At 49.2% G+C, this 17161-nt stretch overlaps 6 protein-coding genes across 6 annotated transcripts; 2 read left to right on the forward strand and 4 right to left on the reverse strand.

The window, feature by feature from the left end:
- Window positions 1–67: 67 nt before the first annotated feature.
- On the reverse strand, window positions 68–1076 carry N7446_010182 (alpha/beta hydrolase; the record flags this gene model as incomplete). Its single annotated transcript, XM_058518926.1, has 2 exons — window positions 68–985; window positions 1038–1076. The coding sequence occupies 2 exons, from the start codon at window positions 1074–1076 to the stop codon at window positions 68–70; spliced, it is 957 nt and encodes a 318-aa protein (XP_058369714.1).
- A 3190-nt stretch (window positions 1077–4266) lies between these two features.
- Window positions 4267–4692, forward strand: N7446_010183 (ester cyclase; the record flags this gene model as incomplete). Its single annotated transcript, XM_058518927.1, has 1 exon — window positions 4267–4692. One exon carries the CDS (start codon window positions 4267–4269, stop codon window positions 4690–4692), a length of 426 nt encoding a protein of 141 aa, XP_058369715.1.
- A 1166-nt stretch (window positions 4693–5858) lies between these two features.
- rglA (putative rhamnogalacturonase B) lies at window positions 5859–8019 on the forward strand (the record flags this gene model as incomplete). The annotated part of the gene is made up of 12 exons (XM_058518928.1): window positions 5859–6114; window positions 6162–6263; window positions 6314–6435; window positions 6488–6557; window positions 6608–6683; window positions 6731–6782; window positions 6832–7043; window positions 7097–7318; window positions 7375–7621; window positions 7678–7818; window positions 7870–7926; window positions 7990–8019. 12 exons carry the CDS (start codon window positions 5859–5861, stop codon window positions 8017–8019), a joined length of 1587 nt encoding a protein of 528 aa, XP_058369716.1.
- A 212-nt stretch (window positions 8020–8231) lies between these two features.
- Window positions 8232–10147, reverse strand: N7446_010185 (uncharacterized protein). The gene is made up of 2 exons (XM_058518929.1): window positions 9619–10147; window positions 8232–9569 (listed from the first exon to the last, which is right to left on the reverse strand). The coding sequence occupies exons 1-2, from the start codon at window positions 9941–9943 to the stop codon at window positions 8242–8244; spliced, it is 1653 nt and encodes a 550-aa protein (XP_058369717.1). The 5' UTR covers window positions 9944–10147; the 3' UTR covers window positions 8232–8241.
- Window positions 10148–10855: 708 nt separating this feature from the next.
- N7446_010186 (glycine decarboxylase subunit P) lies at window positions 10856–14020 on the reverse strand (the record flags this gene model as incomplete). Its single annotated transcript, XM_058518930.1, has 1 exon — window positions 10856–14020. One exon carries the CDS (start codon window positions 14018–14020, stop codon window positions 10856–10858), a length of 3165 nt encoding a protein of 1054 aa, XP_058369718.1.
- A 407-nt stretch (window positions 14021–14427) lies between these two features.
- Window positions 14428–16228, reverse strand: N7446_010187 (putative phthalate transporter; the record flags this gene model as incomplete). The annotated part of the gene is made up of 8 exons (XM_058518931.1): window positions 14428–14551; window positions 14605–15066; window positions 15113–15330; window positions 15379–15524; window positions 15572–15689; window positions 15736–15864; window positions 15914–15953; window positions 16008–16228. The coding sequence occupies 8 exons, from the start codon at window positions 16226–16228 to the stop codon at window positions 14428–14430; spliced, it is 1458 nt and encodes a 485-aa protein (XP_058369719.1).
- Between the last annotated feature and the right edge of the window lie 933 nt (window positions 16229–17161).

Here is a 17161-nt window from a genome sequence, read left to right on the forward strand (position 1 = left end):
ACAGTCAGGAATACTTCAGTAACTGTAGTGGAAACAAGCCTGTTGGCTGTCGTTTAAGTCAAGGCCCTTATTCAGAATCAAGCCACTCTAGTGCTCGGAACATGTTTGCATGAAAGAATTCAGATGCCTCCGCCAGCACTGGAGATGGATATGCCCAGAAATAATGAGGATAACCGGGATAAGCATCATACATAACAGACGCACCAACATTTTCCAATGCTTCCCTCATCAATCTCGCATCATCTCTCAGGGTATCAGTTCCACATTCAACAATGTAGACCTTCTTCAAATCATGGAGACGGGGATGAAGGAGAACAGAGAAATACTTGTCCCGGGGAGGGGCACTATAACTCTCCAAGAAGCAGTTCATTGAAGCCAAGGTATTCACTGAATAGTTCGCATTCTCAGTTAACGAAGTGTAGTGCTCATTCTTGTCGTCGGGGACTGCATCGGGGTGAACTGTTGCGGGAACCAAAGCTAGAATACCCTTCACTTTATCTCCAAGGCCTGCATCGATGAGTCTCAGGGCAACACCGAAAGCAAGATTTGCACCGGCTGAACCTCCCGTGAGTACCACAGAGGAGATTGGGAAGTGGCCAAGCGTCCACAGGGTTGCTTGTACACAGTCGTCGAGACCAATGGGGAATTTATATTTGGGTGCTAGTCGATACCCAACACTGACCACTTTCATACCGCTTATCTTGCTGATCCGTCGACAGACGGCATCTTCGATATCGGGACTTCCCATGATCCACCCGCCGCCGTGGATGAACATGGCGACTGACTCAGTGCTCTTTGGTGACGGTGGAGTGTAGACCCGCACCCAGCAATCTTGAAGGGTTATGTCCTCGGTGGTGACTGAAGTGTCGGGAGGCGGGATTTCATATCTGGAGATTATCTTCTCCGCGTTAACTTCTGAGTCTTTGAAAAGTTGCTCTACTGTGGTGCCGGTCATGAGCATTGAACCGCCGACCTCTTTGAGAAACTGTCCGCTTGTCAGTGAGGGCTTGGCATTTAGATTATAGCCTGGGAAGTACCTCGTCCCATGCGGGGGCGTATGGTGAGATAATGTCCATGCTGAAACTGATTGATCTGCTATGATAACTTCGCTGGTTTGTTACATATTGTTGTGCACTCTGGCCAAATATATACTTATGCACTCAAGTCCTCGTTGCTAAGAGAAGGAATTGTTTGTATGACTTTGATTCCAACATGAGGAAGTATTGACGATTCAAAATGACTCATTATGATCTTTGGTGGTATACTGTTGAAATATTGCGTGCTGCGCCTACTCATAGTGACTCATAATGAGCTACTTTGGCCTTTTTTTATCTCCGCGGGTATGAGTGATAGTTAATCTATTGTTTGAAATAGAGCATTGTGTAGTAATAAGAAAAGTTAAGCGAGACAGCACAAATGGTAATTTTCCCATAGGCGGGGTACGTACAGACACGTTCTTTCGGTTTCTATGCCAAATTAAAATACTACGTCAATGACTCTTCATAGTTCCTATTAAATACAATATAGCCCTGCTGCTATTAACAGGAGTATAGGTTATTCCACATGCTTCGAATTCGGTGTCGGGGAATGAAGTCGCCTGAGTCCGGAGTTAAAATTCAAGTCGATTATGACTTTAACTCGAGGTTTAGTGGTGACTTTGTTAGTATTTCTGATATATGGATGAAGGAAACATAGCATTGCTCAATTAAATGTCAATGTGGTTTTCCGATCTTTCATCGATACATTCTCCGTATTTCCCCGTGACAAGGCAGATGGTTGAAGCGTGTCATCCCCAACAGGCATTCTGTACACATGTCGCTGACGTGGAGTTTCTCTCGGTTGTAACCGAGCCTGCCAAATCAACGAAATAACATTACACTGGAGAGCCCTGACGCAAATTTTTGTTTAGGTAGCTGTGTCTTCCGGAAGGTTGTAGTTAGTGGGCCGTTATTGAGCCCCATTTCGGTACTAGTGGCGTAGGACATGGAAAGATCTCTCAAGGATTAACACTGAATTTTGAGACATCCACGGGGCAACTTTCTTTGTTAAGGAAACACTCGGAAACATCTGTGAAGTTTCTACCAATAACAGAACATACTCCTGCGAAGATCGGAATTTGATTGGAGTTTATATAATTGCTACCGTGAAACGTGAAACTGAAAACTTATCTCAATAGACAATTCTCCTCATATGAACGAGAACTCTCCTAAATTCCTCTTGAGCTATATCGCTAGTTTTGCCGACGTTTTGGAATATAAGTAACGAGATGACTTACTGCTGTGGAGAGAATTACACGCCAAATCCCCCTCCGCCCACGATGAAGTCTTTCCAACGGACCTTCCGAATCGGCGCCATTCTCGCTTTGTGTGCTATTGCCTTAGCTGCTCCAGACAATCCCAATGGATGTGCCTACGGCACGGAGCCGGTCGTGCCTGGCACTACTTGTGAAAATGGCGAATGGGGCAGGAAGTGATCTACAGGAATTGAATATGTAAGCCCTGAATCCAAGTTTATTTATACCCTAAGCTAACGGAAAACATAGCCTTCATTCTGATCATACTTCAACCTCTTGGTTTCAGTGTGACTTTTGTTGAAAGAACTCCCTTTTCTTGTCATTCTGTGGTTCTACCGTTTTGAAGGTCCATGAAGTGGCGTTTATTGCCTAATCCATCACAAACGTGTAGAATGATCTGGATACATTCCAGGGGAAATATTACCTCGCTCCTGTCCAGCAGAATTTTACGTTGAATGACTGAGTGTTCTACACCAATCCGTCAATGCATTTCTTGGGAGCAACGGATGTATCTGCTAAATTACTACGCAAGTTCTCCCTTTCACTCAGATCTGCGTCCCTCAAAATATACTAACAAGAGTGAAGATCACATATGCATGCACGAAACTACTAGTTGGGGGTAAGTCACTCAACATACCAGGCTATTGCATAGTCAGGAGAAGGTCGTCCGTCAGCAACTTTGGCAATTGTAAAGACTTCAGCCAAATTAATCCGGTTTAACCATCTGATCTCATAGCTGTTTGTCGATTGCCCCGTGTGCTTTTCAAGTTCTTGCTCTCTCTATCTGACCTGCATTAAAATACTCTCCCAGAGCCAGAGCGACTGATCAGTGCAGGTATTGGAACCGTAAATGACCACGTAACTCTGACAATTTATCTTGTCCAGAAAATGAACACAAACTGAGAGCAACAACAATGACTTGCCAATGGCTTATAGCTCTCTATCGGAAGTACCAGATCTTTCCACTTTGGTCTCCTACCTTCCTCATATAGTAGTGCCATTTTCATTATAAGCACGCTGTATAATCTCCCTTCGAGAGCAGGGAGCATGAAAGCTGGATCCTCTACGTACACGCCTGGGCACTCCAAGGACCGGCAGTGGGCTGGGCAGTCAAATACTGGTATATATTGTTATGGCCTAGTTTGTTTCTAAGGCTTGGTTGACAGTTGCCACCTAGACACTTATGATCCTCCAGCTTGAAGGAATTAATTATCTTGGCAACCAGGCCAAGGACCTTCCGACGGATATATCCCGTCGGCCCACGTGGATGCGAGATGCAAATTATATAAACATGTCAAACGGTCGGGTGTCTGTCGGAAAACCCGATATCCATTTCTGGTCAAACCATTGAGGTCTTTCTGTAAATTTCAGTTGCAAGCAGGCCAAGGACATTCTGACGGATATATCCCGTCGGCCCACTCGGATGCGAGATGCAAAATATGTAAACATGTCAAACCATCCGGCGACTGTCGGAAAACCCGATATCCATTCCTAGTTGAACCAGTGAGGTCTTCTATACTGTGCAAACTATACAAACTGTACAAACTGTACAAACTGTACGACCACGAAATCGCATCGTGTACGCATCTTAGCTGGAGATAATTCACATATAAATTGGCCTCGTCTCCATTATTCTATTCTCCAAAACAAATTCTCTCTCTTGGATATCAAGTATACCTTGGACAAGGTAAATGCCCATCGCTCTCTTTCTTTGTCACTTCGGGAAAGCGTGCTTAAATGAGTCTGATTTGCACTTTTACATTCTTTTGATTCCAATGAAGCCATGTATTCGAGTTCAAATTGTTGGAAGAAGCCCAAACTCTGTTCATTTACTGATTATTTTGTGCAGGAACCTATCGGAGTGAAACAAGCCCTTTTCCCCGAATTTGACCAGAACAAAAATCACTACAAGTGAGTAAAATTTAAGACTGCAGTAATGGAAAGAAAGACTGACATGCATTCAAGTAAGCAAAATGTCTCGCCCTCTTCTAGAAAGAATGCAACGCTTTGTTGAATTCATCAATTCAGGCGATGAAACCCTGGGACAGGCCGTGGTTTCTGAATCAGCCGTATTCCACGTTCCATTTTCAGATACCCCTCTCAAAGGATTGCCTGGGTACATGCAGATTCTCGGCATGATGCGCTCCGCCTATCCAGATATCCAGTGGACACTTGATGATACAGTCATCGAGGACGATAGAGTTGTAGCGCAGTTTACTTTGCGTGGAACTCACGAAGGTGAATTCTTTGGCGTCCCAGCTTCTGGAAAGACAATCCAGGCACGAGCGATGAACATATATCGCTTTAAAGATGGGAAAATAGTGGAGGAGACCGGAATGCCTGACATTTTCGGGATAATGTTACAAATCGGGGCTGTGAAACCCCCAAGTGCTCAATAGGCAAATAATTTTATATGTTGTTTAGAATTTGACCTCGCGATTCTCCATTATGTTCAGCATCTTACAAAAATCTATGTCTATGAAAAGGTATGGTAAGTGCGTGGAAGTGGTATATACAGCGGTTCATCACTAGCTTAGAGTAAGACCCATCCTCGGGAGTATAGAACAGCGAAACTCTAACCATAACTCACGTTGGAGGCGTAATGGTATCGCTGTGGAGGTATATTCAAATCGCTTTCTTGTTGCTAGGGATTTAGTGATTGAGAGGCCGTGGATGTAATCACAACCAAACACTGGAAAGCCGTTTCAGTGGGAGCGAGCTGTCAAATTTAGAAAGAGATCGCAACAAATTAAATTCTGTAATGGTGAATATAAGCCACGTGTGTGTCTGAAACAATAAACAATGGTCTAAATATCTTAGTTTCACAGCATGTACGGCTCCCTCATATGAGACACTGTATGCTGGCAAAGACATGTGAAACAGAACGGGGGTTTTATCAGATTGTCAAATTTTAATTTCAATTCATACTATTTGCAAGGAAACTTCTTGTATTATTTATCTTCAACTCTGATCTTATTGAGAAACTAAGGCTCAGCAGGGCCGCGACCTCGGGAGTGCAACCAAAAAAGAAATGAGGTGTTTGAAGTCAGTGAGTGGATTAGAAGGGGGGAATTAGTTCCAAAGCTCAGCCCAGCTAGCGAAGAAGACGTCTCAGGTTTGTCCTATCGGACTGCTGACAGGTGCTCCGTGCTGTTGAAACAACCATCAACCCCACACGGGATGGCAAGGGGCTTGGCAAGGCTATGCGAGGTGCAGCTCCGGGATTCCACCCTACAGAAGTTCGATGATGATGTGCTCATAGTGCTCATTCCAGGGAAGAGCGGCCTTTCCGTTGGTTCTTCAGGTCTTCCGTTCCCAATGGGGAATCATGCGACATGAAGTTAGAGGCGCAACCCAGATTGGTGGAACTATGGCTGAATTCAGGGCGTCCGGGGAGAACTATGCAGAAACGGGAGTACTAACCAGCTGCCAAATCTCCACCTTTCAGGACGCTGGGATTTAGCGTGAAGGACAAGAATTCTCCGGTGGTATAATACGCCAGCTTCCCCTAATCGTGTGTTGTGAGTTTTCAGGCAAATCTCTGCGACGCGCAGCATCATACAAGATGCTTTTCAAACCTTTGGCTTTTGCCTCGGTAACTCTCCTGGCTAAGCAGGCATCCGCAGCTTTTGGAATTACCACTAGCACCGCCTCCTACGTTATCGACGCCGGCTCGTCCAACCCTCTCAAGTTTACTGTCAGCCGAACAAGCTGTGACATTACCTCGATCAACTACTATGGCTCTGAGCTTCAGTACCAATCGACCGGATCTCACATTGGATCGGGTTTAGGCTCCGCAACTGTTACCGCAACTACGATTGGTGAATACCCCAGCTTTCGCATGATGAACATTGGCTGAACTAGATAGGCGATTATATCAAGGTGACATGTTCGACCGACACCTTGATTCACTACTATGTCGTCCACAGTGGTGATCCTATCATCCACATGGCAACATACACCACCGCAGGTTAGACTTCTTCGCGTTTAGTTATGGAAACTATACTAAAGGTCTTCTAGAGCCAGCTATCGGTGAACTGCGGTACATCGCCCGTTTGAATGCGGATCTGCTTCCGAACGAAGAGCCATTCGGTGTTGTATCCAACATTGCGGGTGGTACTGTTGTTGAGGGATCTGACGTCGTTCGTGTTTCTCGGGTGATACTCGGTCCAAAATGAAGCTGACGCAATTTAGTACCTGGTTGATGGCCAAACCCGAAGCAAGTTCTACTCCAGCGAGCGGTTCATCGATGACAAAATTCACTGTAAGATAGCAGTGAAACCTATCTATAATAATATATGCTTACATTTTCAGGTGTCTCTGGAAGCGCACACCGCGTGTGCATGATCTTGAACCAATACGAGACCTCCGCCGGCGGTCCTTTCCACCGGTAAGTTTGTTGACCATCATAGATCCAGCCAAGCTAATCGGTCCTAGCGACATCAACACCAACAATGTCGGTTCATACACTGGTCTTTACTGGTACATGGTACGTAACCAGACCATCGGGCACGAATCACAGCTACTGACTCTCTCAGAACTCCGGACACGTCCAAACCGAAACTTACCGCCAGGGTCTGCACGGCCCCTACTCGATGTATTTCAGTCGCAGCGGAACCCCTAGCTCCACCCTTGACACTTCATTCTTCGCGGACCTCGACATCAAAGGATACGTTGCTACTTCTGGAAGAGGGTATGTTAAGGGTACTGCTTCTGGAGCTTCTTCCTCGTTCAAATGGGTCATTCACTGGTGAGTCACATTCATAATTTTTGAAACGGGGTAGACATCTGACAGGAATATAGGTACAACGACGCCGCCCAATACTGGACATACGCTTCTTCCTCGGGAAGCTTCACGTCCCCGGCCATGAAGCCCGGCACTTACACTATGGTCTACTACCAGGGTGAATATGCCGTTGCTACCTCATCGGTGACTGTGACTGCTGGATCCACCACCTCGAAGAGTATTTCTGGGTCTGTCAAGACCGGAACGACAATCTTCAGGATTGGAGACTGGGATGGACAGTATGTGTCTGTCTGAACAATTTTAATAATACTCAAATACGCTAATGCTATAACAGACCGACCGGCTTCCTCAACGCAGCCAACCAGCTCCGCATGCACCCCTCCGACTCGCGCATGTCCTCCTGGACCCCGGGCACGTATACAGTCGGCAGCTCCTCGGTGTCTTCGTTCCCAATGGCTCTTTTCAAGTCCGTTAACTCGCCATTGACCATCAAGTTCACGGCGACATCTTCCCAAACTGGTGCTGCGACTCTGAGAATTGGAACCACCCTCTCCTTCGCGGGTGGTCGGCCCCAGGCGACGGTTAGTGGGGCATAATATTTTACCGGTTCATGAGTTTGTCTGATTTCCTTTTCTAGATCAATAGTTACACCGGCTCTACCCCCTCCGCCCCGACTAACCTCAACTCTCGTGGTGTCACTCGTGGCGCTTACCGAGGTCTTGGTGAAGTTTATGATGTTTCTATTCCGTCAGGGACTATCGTTGCTGGTACCAACACTGTAAGCCAATTCGATCGTCGGCTGTTGATTTCAGTATGCTAATGGGCTTAGATTACTATTAATGTCGTTTCGGGCAGCTCGGGAGATACTTATCTCAGCCCTAACTTCGTGAGTGCCTCGCTTCTTCTTTCTCTCTTCTTAGAATGCACGAGAAGCTAATATATCGTTTAGATCTTTGACTGTGTTGAGCTCTTCCAATAAGTGTATAGCGTCAGTCACTCACTACCTATGACTTAGCAGCGTGTTCAACATGGATACCTTCAAGTAGCCACCCATACAAGTTGCCAATGTATAACTTGATCAGAGATTCTCGAACTTGTAAAAGATATGTAGTGAAGACCTAGAAACATGTAAGAAGGACAGATAGATACGACAACCGAGAAAACTATATACCCGAATATCCTAACAATTACCGCACATAAATCACACTCTTGAATGGACCAACCGCCCAGCAACCCAAACAGCCTTAACATTACGGTCATCTCCATTCCAAACCCACTTTTCAACCTTCTCCTCCCAAGTCTCCGTCCCGAAAAGATCAACATTACCCACAGGCCCAGATCTCATAAGATCAACCCTCCCATCTTCACCACCATCCAACGGACTCTCCGGTAACCCCTTCACAGCACCAAGCTGAACCAACTGCACATCCCACAACATCCCAAAATCAAACCCACCAATCTCGTCCGCCATATCAACAACAGCAGCACCGCCCCGCGTGGCGAGATATAAACTTTCTGGAACGGAGAGTTTCACACGTGCTGCTTCGTCTTCCTTTTCCTTCTGTTTCTGTTTCTCATCCTCGCCCTTCACATGTGAATGCCCACACTCAAACTCCCTCTCAAAAGCAGCCGTATGCCCCAATAACCTCGACGCAAGACATGTTTGCCGTGCAGCTTCAAGAATGCTGGGACTGTACCCGCCACTTACATCCGTGCCTAGACCAACTGTAATACCAACATCGAGGAAAGACCGTACAGGAGCAATCCCCGATCCAAGCGCTGAGTTCGAAGAAGGACAATGAGAGATCTTGGCATCACGTTTGGCAATTAACGCCTTCTCGTCTTTCGATAGATGCACTGCATGCGCGAGGATCGTGCGCGGCGTGAGCAGATTGTATCTATCATAAACAGCAGCATAACTCCCCGCTTCGGGGAAGAGGTCGTTGACAAGTGTGACTTCGTTTGTGTTTTCCGCGATGTGGGTCTGGATATGGAGGGGTGGGGAGTAAGAAGCTGCGAGGGCACCTAGGGATTCGAGGGCGGGCCGTGTGCAGGAAGGGGCGAAGCGGGGGGTTAGGATTGGATTTATGAGGGAGCCTGTTGGGTCGATGGATTGGATGTGGGCGATTGTTGCTTTCGTTGCGGTCAGAGAGTCCTCGGCTGAGAAGTCGCGGTAGTATTTTGGGCAGAAATCTGGGTTGTCCATGCAGACTCGGCCTATGAAGGCTCGCTGCCCGTGCTTTTTGCAGAGGGTTGCTAGGGCGTTTGTTGCTGGGATGTGGATTGTTGCGAAGTAACTGGCGCAGGTTGTCCCGTGGGAGAGGGTACGGGAGATTACTTGGTCGTAGATTGTTTGGGCTGCCAGTGGGGTTTCTCCGGCTTTGGTCTGCTGTTGACAGCCAGTTTTTGGGTCTGGTTGGTTGCCGAAACCTGACTCCACTGGGAATGTATATGTTTCTAGCCAGCCCAGTAGAGTTGAGGAGCCGAAAAGGCCGGCATTTGGGTATTGAGGGGCGTGGATGTGTGTGTCTGGTTTTGTTAGTTATGCTGTCCTTGATGGAGACTGGAATATAAATACCAATGAACCCGGGGAAGAAGAATTCATTATTCTCTTCGCTTGCAGTGACAATTTTCACTTTCGTCTTCGACCCTTGGCCATCGACGTCGACGTCAATATCAACCCATCCATTGCGAGTCATCAACTCCGCAAACCGCGCATCGTCATGGGCCTGCCAGTCCCAACCCTTGATGCGACCATCCGCAACAGAAACCCATAACGCACCCTGGTTGCGAACAAGTTCAGGCTTAGCCTTGACAGCACCGGTATCAGGCAAACGGGACAATTGAATGAACGTGCCGCGGTAGACGGTGAGACCGAAAAAGGCATTTGTCGTGGAACCCATGTCGATACACAAATGCGATGCAGATGCAGATGTAGATGCAGATGCAGTGTATATGAAAATCAAAACAAGACAAATATATCCGCACAACGGTATATCCAAATCTAGCAGTATGAACCAGAAGACAATGTAGTCTAACTCAAGGAAAGCGCAGATCAGTCTCCACAATGCAAAGCCTCACAAGTCAAGGTCCAAAGTCAAAACCAAAGACCAAGGAAGAGAGTCACGAACCCCCAAGAACAAGAGGTAAACGAGTATAAATATACGTTTCACAAATATATCTCATCTCGCAACAACCTACCGATGTAGTCCAAATACCCGACAGCCCCCAAAAGCCAAGTCTGCGAGCATGTATCAAGGTTATTCCTTCTAGATGCGAATGTTCTATCTCCGCAGGGATCTCCCGTAGTTGACTTCTCAGACAGGCGGCTGAGTTGACAGGTTCAGCCGCGTCAAAAGGGAATGTTGGGTCGATTGGGGGGCGGGGATCGGCTTTCTCCGATGGGGTATGATCTATTACTGTATTATCGGAATATAGGAGTTGGAATGGTTGTGTAACTTTGGAGGGATGGTATGGTATGGTATGAGGGGCACTGATAAGCTGATAAGCTGATAAGGGGAGTCAGGTTCTGCCGGGTTGTGCCGACCTCGGCTCTTTACAGGGTACAACTAGAGGATATTATGTTACGGAGTAAGGAGGCGGGTTATAATGAATTGGATATATTGTATTATGCCCGCTGGACGATCATGTTGAATCGATGCAAGCCGAAATGTAGTCTTTTTGAACGTCATCATCGTAGCTAAAAGAAATGTTGAATGTATACACAAGAAGAGCGGGACGGATCCCTATAAAAACGAAAAAGCAAAAGCAACCAATGCAACATGGGTATCATAGATCATCCTCTAGATCTTGGTCTATTCGCTGTCCTCGACAGGACCGCAAGTGCAGAACAGGTTCTGGTCACCGAAGGCGTCATCGACACGAGTGACGGTGGGCCAGAACTTCTTCTCGAGCAGGTACGGGACCGGGTAGGCGGCCTTCTCACGGGTGTAGGGACGCTCCCACGCAGTGGTGAGGAGATCACGCTGGGTGTGAGGGGACAGCTTGAGCACGTTACCCTCGCGGGGCTGCTCGCCAGCTTCGACCTGGGCAATTTCCTGACGGATGGAGATCAGGGCGTCGCAGAAGCGGTCGAGCTCGGCCTTGCTCTCGGACTCGGTGGGCTCGATCATCAGGGTGTTGGAGACGGGCCAGGACATGGTTGGGGCATGGAAGCCGTAGTCCTGGAGACGCTTGGCGATGTCGATGGCTTCGATGCCACAGGTCTCCTTGAAGCCGCGCACATCGAGGATGAACTCGTGGGCGCAGCGACCGTGATCGTTGGTGTACAGGATCGGGTAGTGGGGCTTGAGGCGGGAGAGGATGTAGTTTGCGTTGAGCAGGGTGATCTTGGTTGCGTGGGTCAGGCCGCGGTCGCCCATCATGTTGATGTAGTTGAAGGTGATAGGGAGGATGCTGGCGCTGCCCCAGGGGGCGGCACTGATGGGTGGAGACGAGGTGTCGCCACGCTTTGACTGCAGGTACTCGCTAGTAGGGTGGGATGGCAGGTAGGGAGCCAGGTGCTTGGCCACACCGATAGGGCCGACACCCGGACCACCGCCACCGTGGGGGATACAGAAGGTCTTGTGCAAGTTCAAGTGGCACACGTCGGCACCAATCTCACCAGGAGAGCAGAGACCGATCTGGGCGTTCATGTTGGCACCGTCCATGTAGACCTGACCACCGTGCTGGTGAACCAGACGGCAAGCCTCCTTGGCACCAGGCTCGAACACACCGAAGGTGCTGGGATAGGTGATCATGAACGCGGCAAGCTCATCCTTGTGCTTCTCGCACTTGGCCTTCAAGTCCTCGAGGTCGAGGTTACCGGTCTTGGTGTCACATTTGACAGTGACAACGCGCATACCAGCCATGGCGGCACTGGCAGGGTTGGTACCGTGAGCAGAGACAGGGATCAAGCACAGGTTGCGCTTGGCATCACCCTTGCCCTCGAAGTACTTCTTGATCACACGGAGACCGGCGAACTCACCCTGGGCACCAGAGTTGGGCTGCACAGTAACCTCAGCCATGCCAGTGATATCGGCGAGCTGCTGCTCGAGATCATCGATCATGTTGGTGTAGCCCTTGGCCTTGTCAGCGGGCATGAAGGGGTGGATCTGCGAGAACTCGGGCCAGGAGATGGGGAGCATTTCAGTGGTAGCGTTGAGCTTCATGGTGCAAGATCCAAGGGGAATCATGGAGTGGGCCAGAGAGAGATCCTTGGACTCGAGGTGGTGGATGTATCGGAGCATCTCAGTCTCAGAGTGGTGGGTGTTGAAAACAGGGTGGGTCATGTAGGCGGAGGTACGCTCCAGGTTAGCAGGGATGGGAGTGACACCAAGGTGGCCATCAACCTCGACGGGACCAACAGACTTGTGAGCGGCAAAGACATCTAAGATGCCCTTGACCTCATCACGGCCAACAGTCTCATCCAGCGAGAGACCAACCCTGTTACCACCCAAGCGGCGGAGGAACACGGATCTAGCCTTAGCCTCAGCCATGATGGCATCAGCCTCAGCAGCACTTGGCAATTCAATGGCGAGAGTGTCAAAGACAGCACCACCATCGCTATTGGTGCGGAGAGGAACATTGTAGCCGAGACCGACAAGCTTCTCGCGGAGAAGAGTAGTCATGGACATGATACGCTGGGCGATAGACTTGAGACCGACAGGGCCGTGGTAGATAGCATACATGGCAGTCATGTTAGCAAGCAAAGCTTGAGCAGTGCAAATGTTGCTAGTAGCCTTCTCGCGACGAATGTGCTGCTCGCGAGTCTGAAGAGCCAGACGCAGAGCCCGGTTACCAAGACGGTCCTTGGACACACCAACAACACGACCAGGAACCTTACGCTTATACTTATCGGCACAAGCAAAGAATGCAGCGTGAGGGCCACCGAAACCCATGGGAACACCCAGACGCTGGGCACTACCAAAGGCAATATCAGCACCGAACTCACCAGGAGCCTTGAGCACAGTCAAAGCAAGCAGGTCAGTGGCCACACTGAAAGTGCCACCCTGGCCGTGGACAGAGTCACCCAGGGACTGGAAGTCGTAGATACCACCCTCGGTATCGGGGTACTGAGCAAGGACACCAATTAGGTGGTCCTTCTGGTCCTTGACGAGTTGGAAGTCGTTGGCCAGGATATCACCAACCACGAGGTTGATTCCGAATCCCTCGGCGCGGGACTGCATAACGGCAATAGTCTGGGGATGGCAGAGATGGGAGACAACGAAAGACTTGTCGGCCTTCTTCTGCTTGGAAGCGGGCATAGTGGCGAAGGACATGGTCATGGCCTCGGCGGCGGCGGTGGCCTCGTCCAAAACGGAGGCATTCGCGAAGGGCAGACCGGTCAAGTCAGCGGTGAGGGTCTGGAAGTTCAACAAAGACTCCAGGCGACCCTGACTGATCTCGGGCTGGTAAGGTGTGTAGCTGGTGTACCAGGCGGGGTTCTCGAGTACATTGCGCTGAATGACGGGGGGCACAATCGTGGGGTAGTAGCCGGTTCCAATGTAGGTCTTGCCGGAGACATCGATCTGTTCCCGGTACTTGTTCAGTAGCTTGAGCATGTCGGTTTCACCGAGGCCACCCTGCACGCTGGAGCGGTATAGATTGATATCGGCATTGGGCTCGGTGAGGTGGAGGTTCTTCTTTGAGAGAATGTCCTCGGGCAGGACCTGCTTCACGAACTCATCCAAAGATGCCACTGGGGGGTCGAGCACTGCCAGCATCTGCCCGGCGGCATCTGGGGAGGGACCAATGTGTCGGCGGGGGAAGGTATCGAGAGGCTGGAAGATATCTTGGGGATGGGGGTCACCATGATCGGCGAGGGTGCTGTTATAGACGCCACGAGGCTGCGAGCTATGCACACCCCGTCTCTGCAGGTTCAATGGTGAGATTGAAGCTCTAGCAATGGAGGGGACGCGAACACGCGATCGCAGCGCAAGCTGGCGGGCGCCGCGAAGGGCAAAGAGTGATGCCGCCATACTTGTGATAGTAGGGTAGGCACTCAACACATCCAATTGCAGAGGGATAGAGAGAGGATAGAGAGATAGAGAAGAAGAAAAGAAGCAAAGAAGTAAAGAAGTAAAGAACCAAAAATTAATACTTATCACGGAGGCTTACCCTTGCCGACGGGCAACTGTCGGGAAACGGAGCCCACTGATAACGTCTGCTTATCTAACCAATGACAACCGCCAACTTCTCCCGTCGCCCCTCGACTCCACCATTTCTCCACCAACTTGCGGAGGTGAGCTCCGAGTTTCCCGCCGGGAAACTGATCAAAGGTGGGCTATATACCCACCGAGGGGAAGCTCCGGTCAAACTTCCGACTATCATGAATTTGAATGGATACTGGATGACCCGATTGACATTGCTATCTCGACTATATGACTCAAATAGTATACCGGAACTCAGCATCGCCTTCGATTTCCCGCTCTCCCCGGTCGGCCTGCTTATTACAGCGTTTGAACCACAGACTCAACACAATGACCAGAATAATGATAAGAATGTTACACCTGCAGAAACAGCATCAGTATCCAGTCTCAGGCGGGAAGAAAGAGAGACATACGCGATAGCGGCATACATTCCGGGCCGATAACCGGGCGCATCCTGTTCACGGAAAACCAAACTACTCACGATACCCCCGAGACCACCAAATCCAACAAGGGTAGCACTGGAGAAAGCACGAGTCCATTGTCCACGCACATTGTTTGCCTGGTACGCCATACAAGCGGGGATATTGGCATTGGCACCGGCGACAGTGAGGAAAACACCCGCATACCGAGTGGCATCACTCTTAGCGAATCCCATCATCGGCAATCCAATAATGGCGAGTAGAGCGTTGAAGATCAGGATCGGTCCGCGCATGCGGTATTTATCGCCGACCCAAGCTGTGCCGTACATGACGATTCCTGCGAAGCCGTAGGGTGGTGCGACGAGGCATTGCGATTCGCCTACCCCGTAGCCCATTCCTAGGCGGAGGATGATCGGGAGGAAGTAGGCGATTGCGTATGTCACGGTTGTGAGGCAACTAATTTATTGTTAGGCGGTTCATGTGGGGGTGGAATTGTACGCACAAGAAGATCATTGCGAAACCCCAGATCTTGATGTCCAGTGCGGGCTTCAGGAACTTTTTCATGGAGAAGGCTTCGAGATTGCCGTCGTTTCGGTCATTGTTGATGCGGCGGATGATGAATTGGCATTCTCGCTCGTTGAGGAAACGCCAGGACTTGTGTGCGCGGTCCGGGAAGTCGACGAGGAAGAAGAAGCATAGGATGCCGATGAAGCCCGTAATCTGGTTCTGTCAGTATAGTGCATTCAATCGCTACAACATAGTACGCACCACTCCTTCGAGAATGAAGATCCAACGCCAGCCTGTCAGACCGTGCGTTCCGTTCAACTGCATCAGACCGAAGGCGAGGATTCCTGCCAGCGCTGAGGCAACACATCCAATCAGATAGAAAACGGAAAATCGCTTCTGGACGTCATCTTCAGGTGGTCAGCTATCGTTCCGGAATCTTTCGTGGGCGTCTTACATCGAGTATACCAGCAAGACAGCAGGTAGACACAGCCGGGGAAATAGCCTGCTTCTAATATACCCAAGAGCACACGTGTGACGACTAACTGGCCCCAGTCCTTGACGAATCCCATTCCCTATACTAGTCAGCAAGAACAAATATATCGAGAACAGAAGACATACTATCATAATCGCTGCCCAGCAAATAATAATCGACGACAAGAACATCGTCGGGCCCAACTTGCGAATGATAACAGTCATAGGTGGCTGGAAGAGAATATAAGGCACGAAAAACATCAAAACGATAATGGACTAGCAACAATTAGCATTTCCAAACGAGCAACCATATGAATGAACATACATATCGCTGTCCAATATGCAAACTCAATTCCTCTTTCAATCTGTTAAAGTGTCAACCATTGACCAGCAACATCATTCGTCATGAAAAGTCCTACCCGGCAACAGCAGCCATGCTCAGGTTAGTCCGGTCCATAAGCGAAATACAATACGCCAACCCAGTCATAGTAACCAGCCTCAAATCAACCCGCCGAATAATCTTCTTCTGCTCCTCCGGCGTGAACTCCTCATCATCTTCACTGGGCGGACTCCTGCCCGCGATATCCTCAATGTTATCGACCGTAGGAGGTTTCTCGTCGATGGGAGCCATGTTTCCCATAATAAGAGGATTCAAGTCAATTAATCCAATTCCTTCTGATCAGAGCTGCAGATGTAATGTGTAATAATGAAAATGTAGTAAAGAAAAAAGCAACAACAAAGCAGGCCAAACCCACATCTTATCTACAACCCATCCCAAGAATCCACGAAATCCACAAAGTTCACCATACCCCAGATCTCCACAAAAGACCAACCTAAATCCACCCAGTCACAAAGACAACTCGCCAAACAACCCCCATCTCTCCCGCCCAGCCAACGCCCAAATTCCCAAAGCCGGAAGGAGAATGCAATAGCCGACACGGGGCCTCGGGACAAGACAATATAATGCAGTAGGGGCCTAGTAGGGGGAAGTTAGCAGTAAAGTCTGCGCGTAATGCAGCAATATTGCCCGAAACAAAGGAGGGGGCTTATTCTCCGCTTCTTACCAGCTCGACGAGTCAGATGTGAGCTAGTGCTACGTTTGATGGCTGCTTTGGTGTTAATCCGGGGGTGTGAGGGTTGGGATGCGGGGACGGGTTACTTGGCGGGATCTTGGCGGGTGGTCATCCCCTCGTTTTTGTTATTGGGCTGCTGGTTAGGGGGTGGAGGGGTGTTGCTATTTGGGTGCTTTTGTTTTGCCACTGACACTGGCTAGGGTTGCGTGGGTTAGGGCTTATAATGGGTTTGTTTGGACTTGGATATTGGCAGTGCAGAGGTTATTCGTTGTGCATTACATGGATCTGGATATTCGCGTCGTATTTGTTTCCTAGATCTTACTCTTGCCTCTACATGGTGGACTTGAGTTGTGTTGATTTTCTGTTCTTTCATCGACTGTGACGAGGTCCAGAGTAAGCCAAGACTCAGCTCAAGCTATGACTTCTATACGAAAACAGGAACTTTTAGCATCGGCATTTTTCATTCTGATACGTCCGGTTCGAAGTCTGATCGGGAATAC

This window comes from Penicillium canescens (genome assembly GCF_028828765.1).
Source record: "Penicillium canescens strain IBT 15451 chromosome Unknown utg000006l_segment0_segment0, whole genome shotgun sequence".
In the NCBI taxonomy this organism is placed as follows: Eukaryota; Fungi; Ascomycota; class Eurotiomycetes; order Eurotiales; family Aspergillaceae; genus Penicillium; species Penicillium canescens.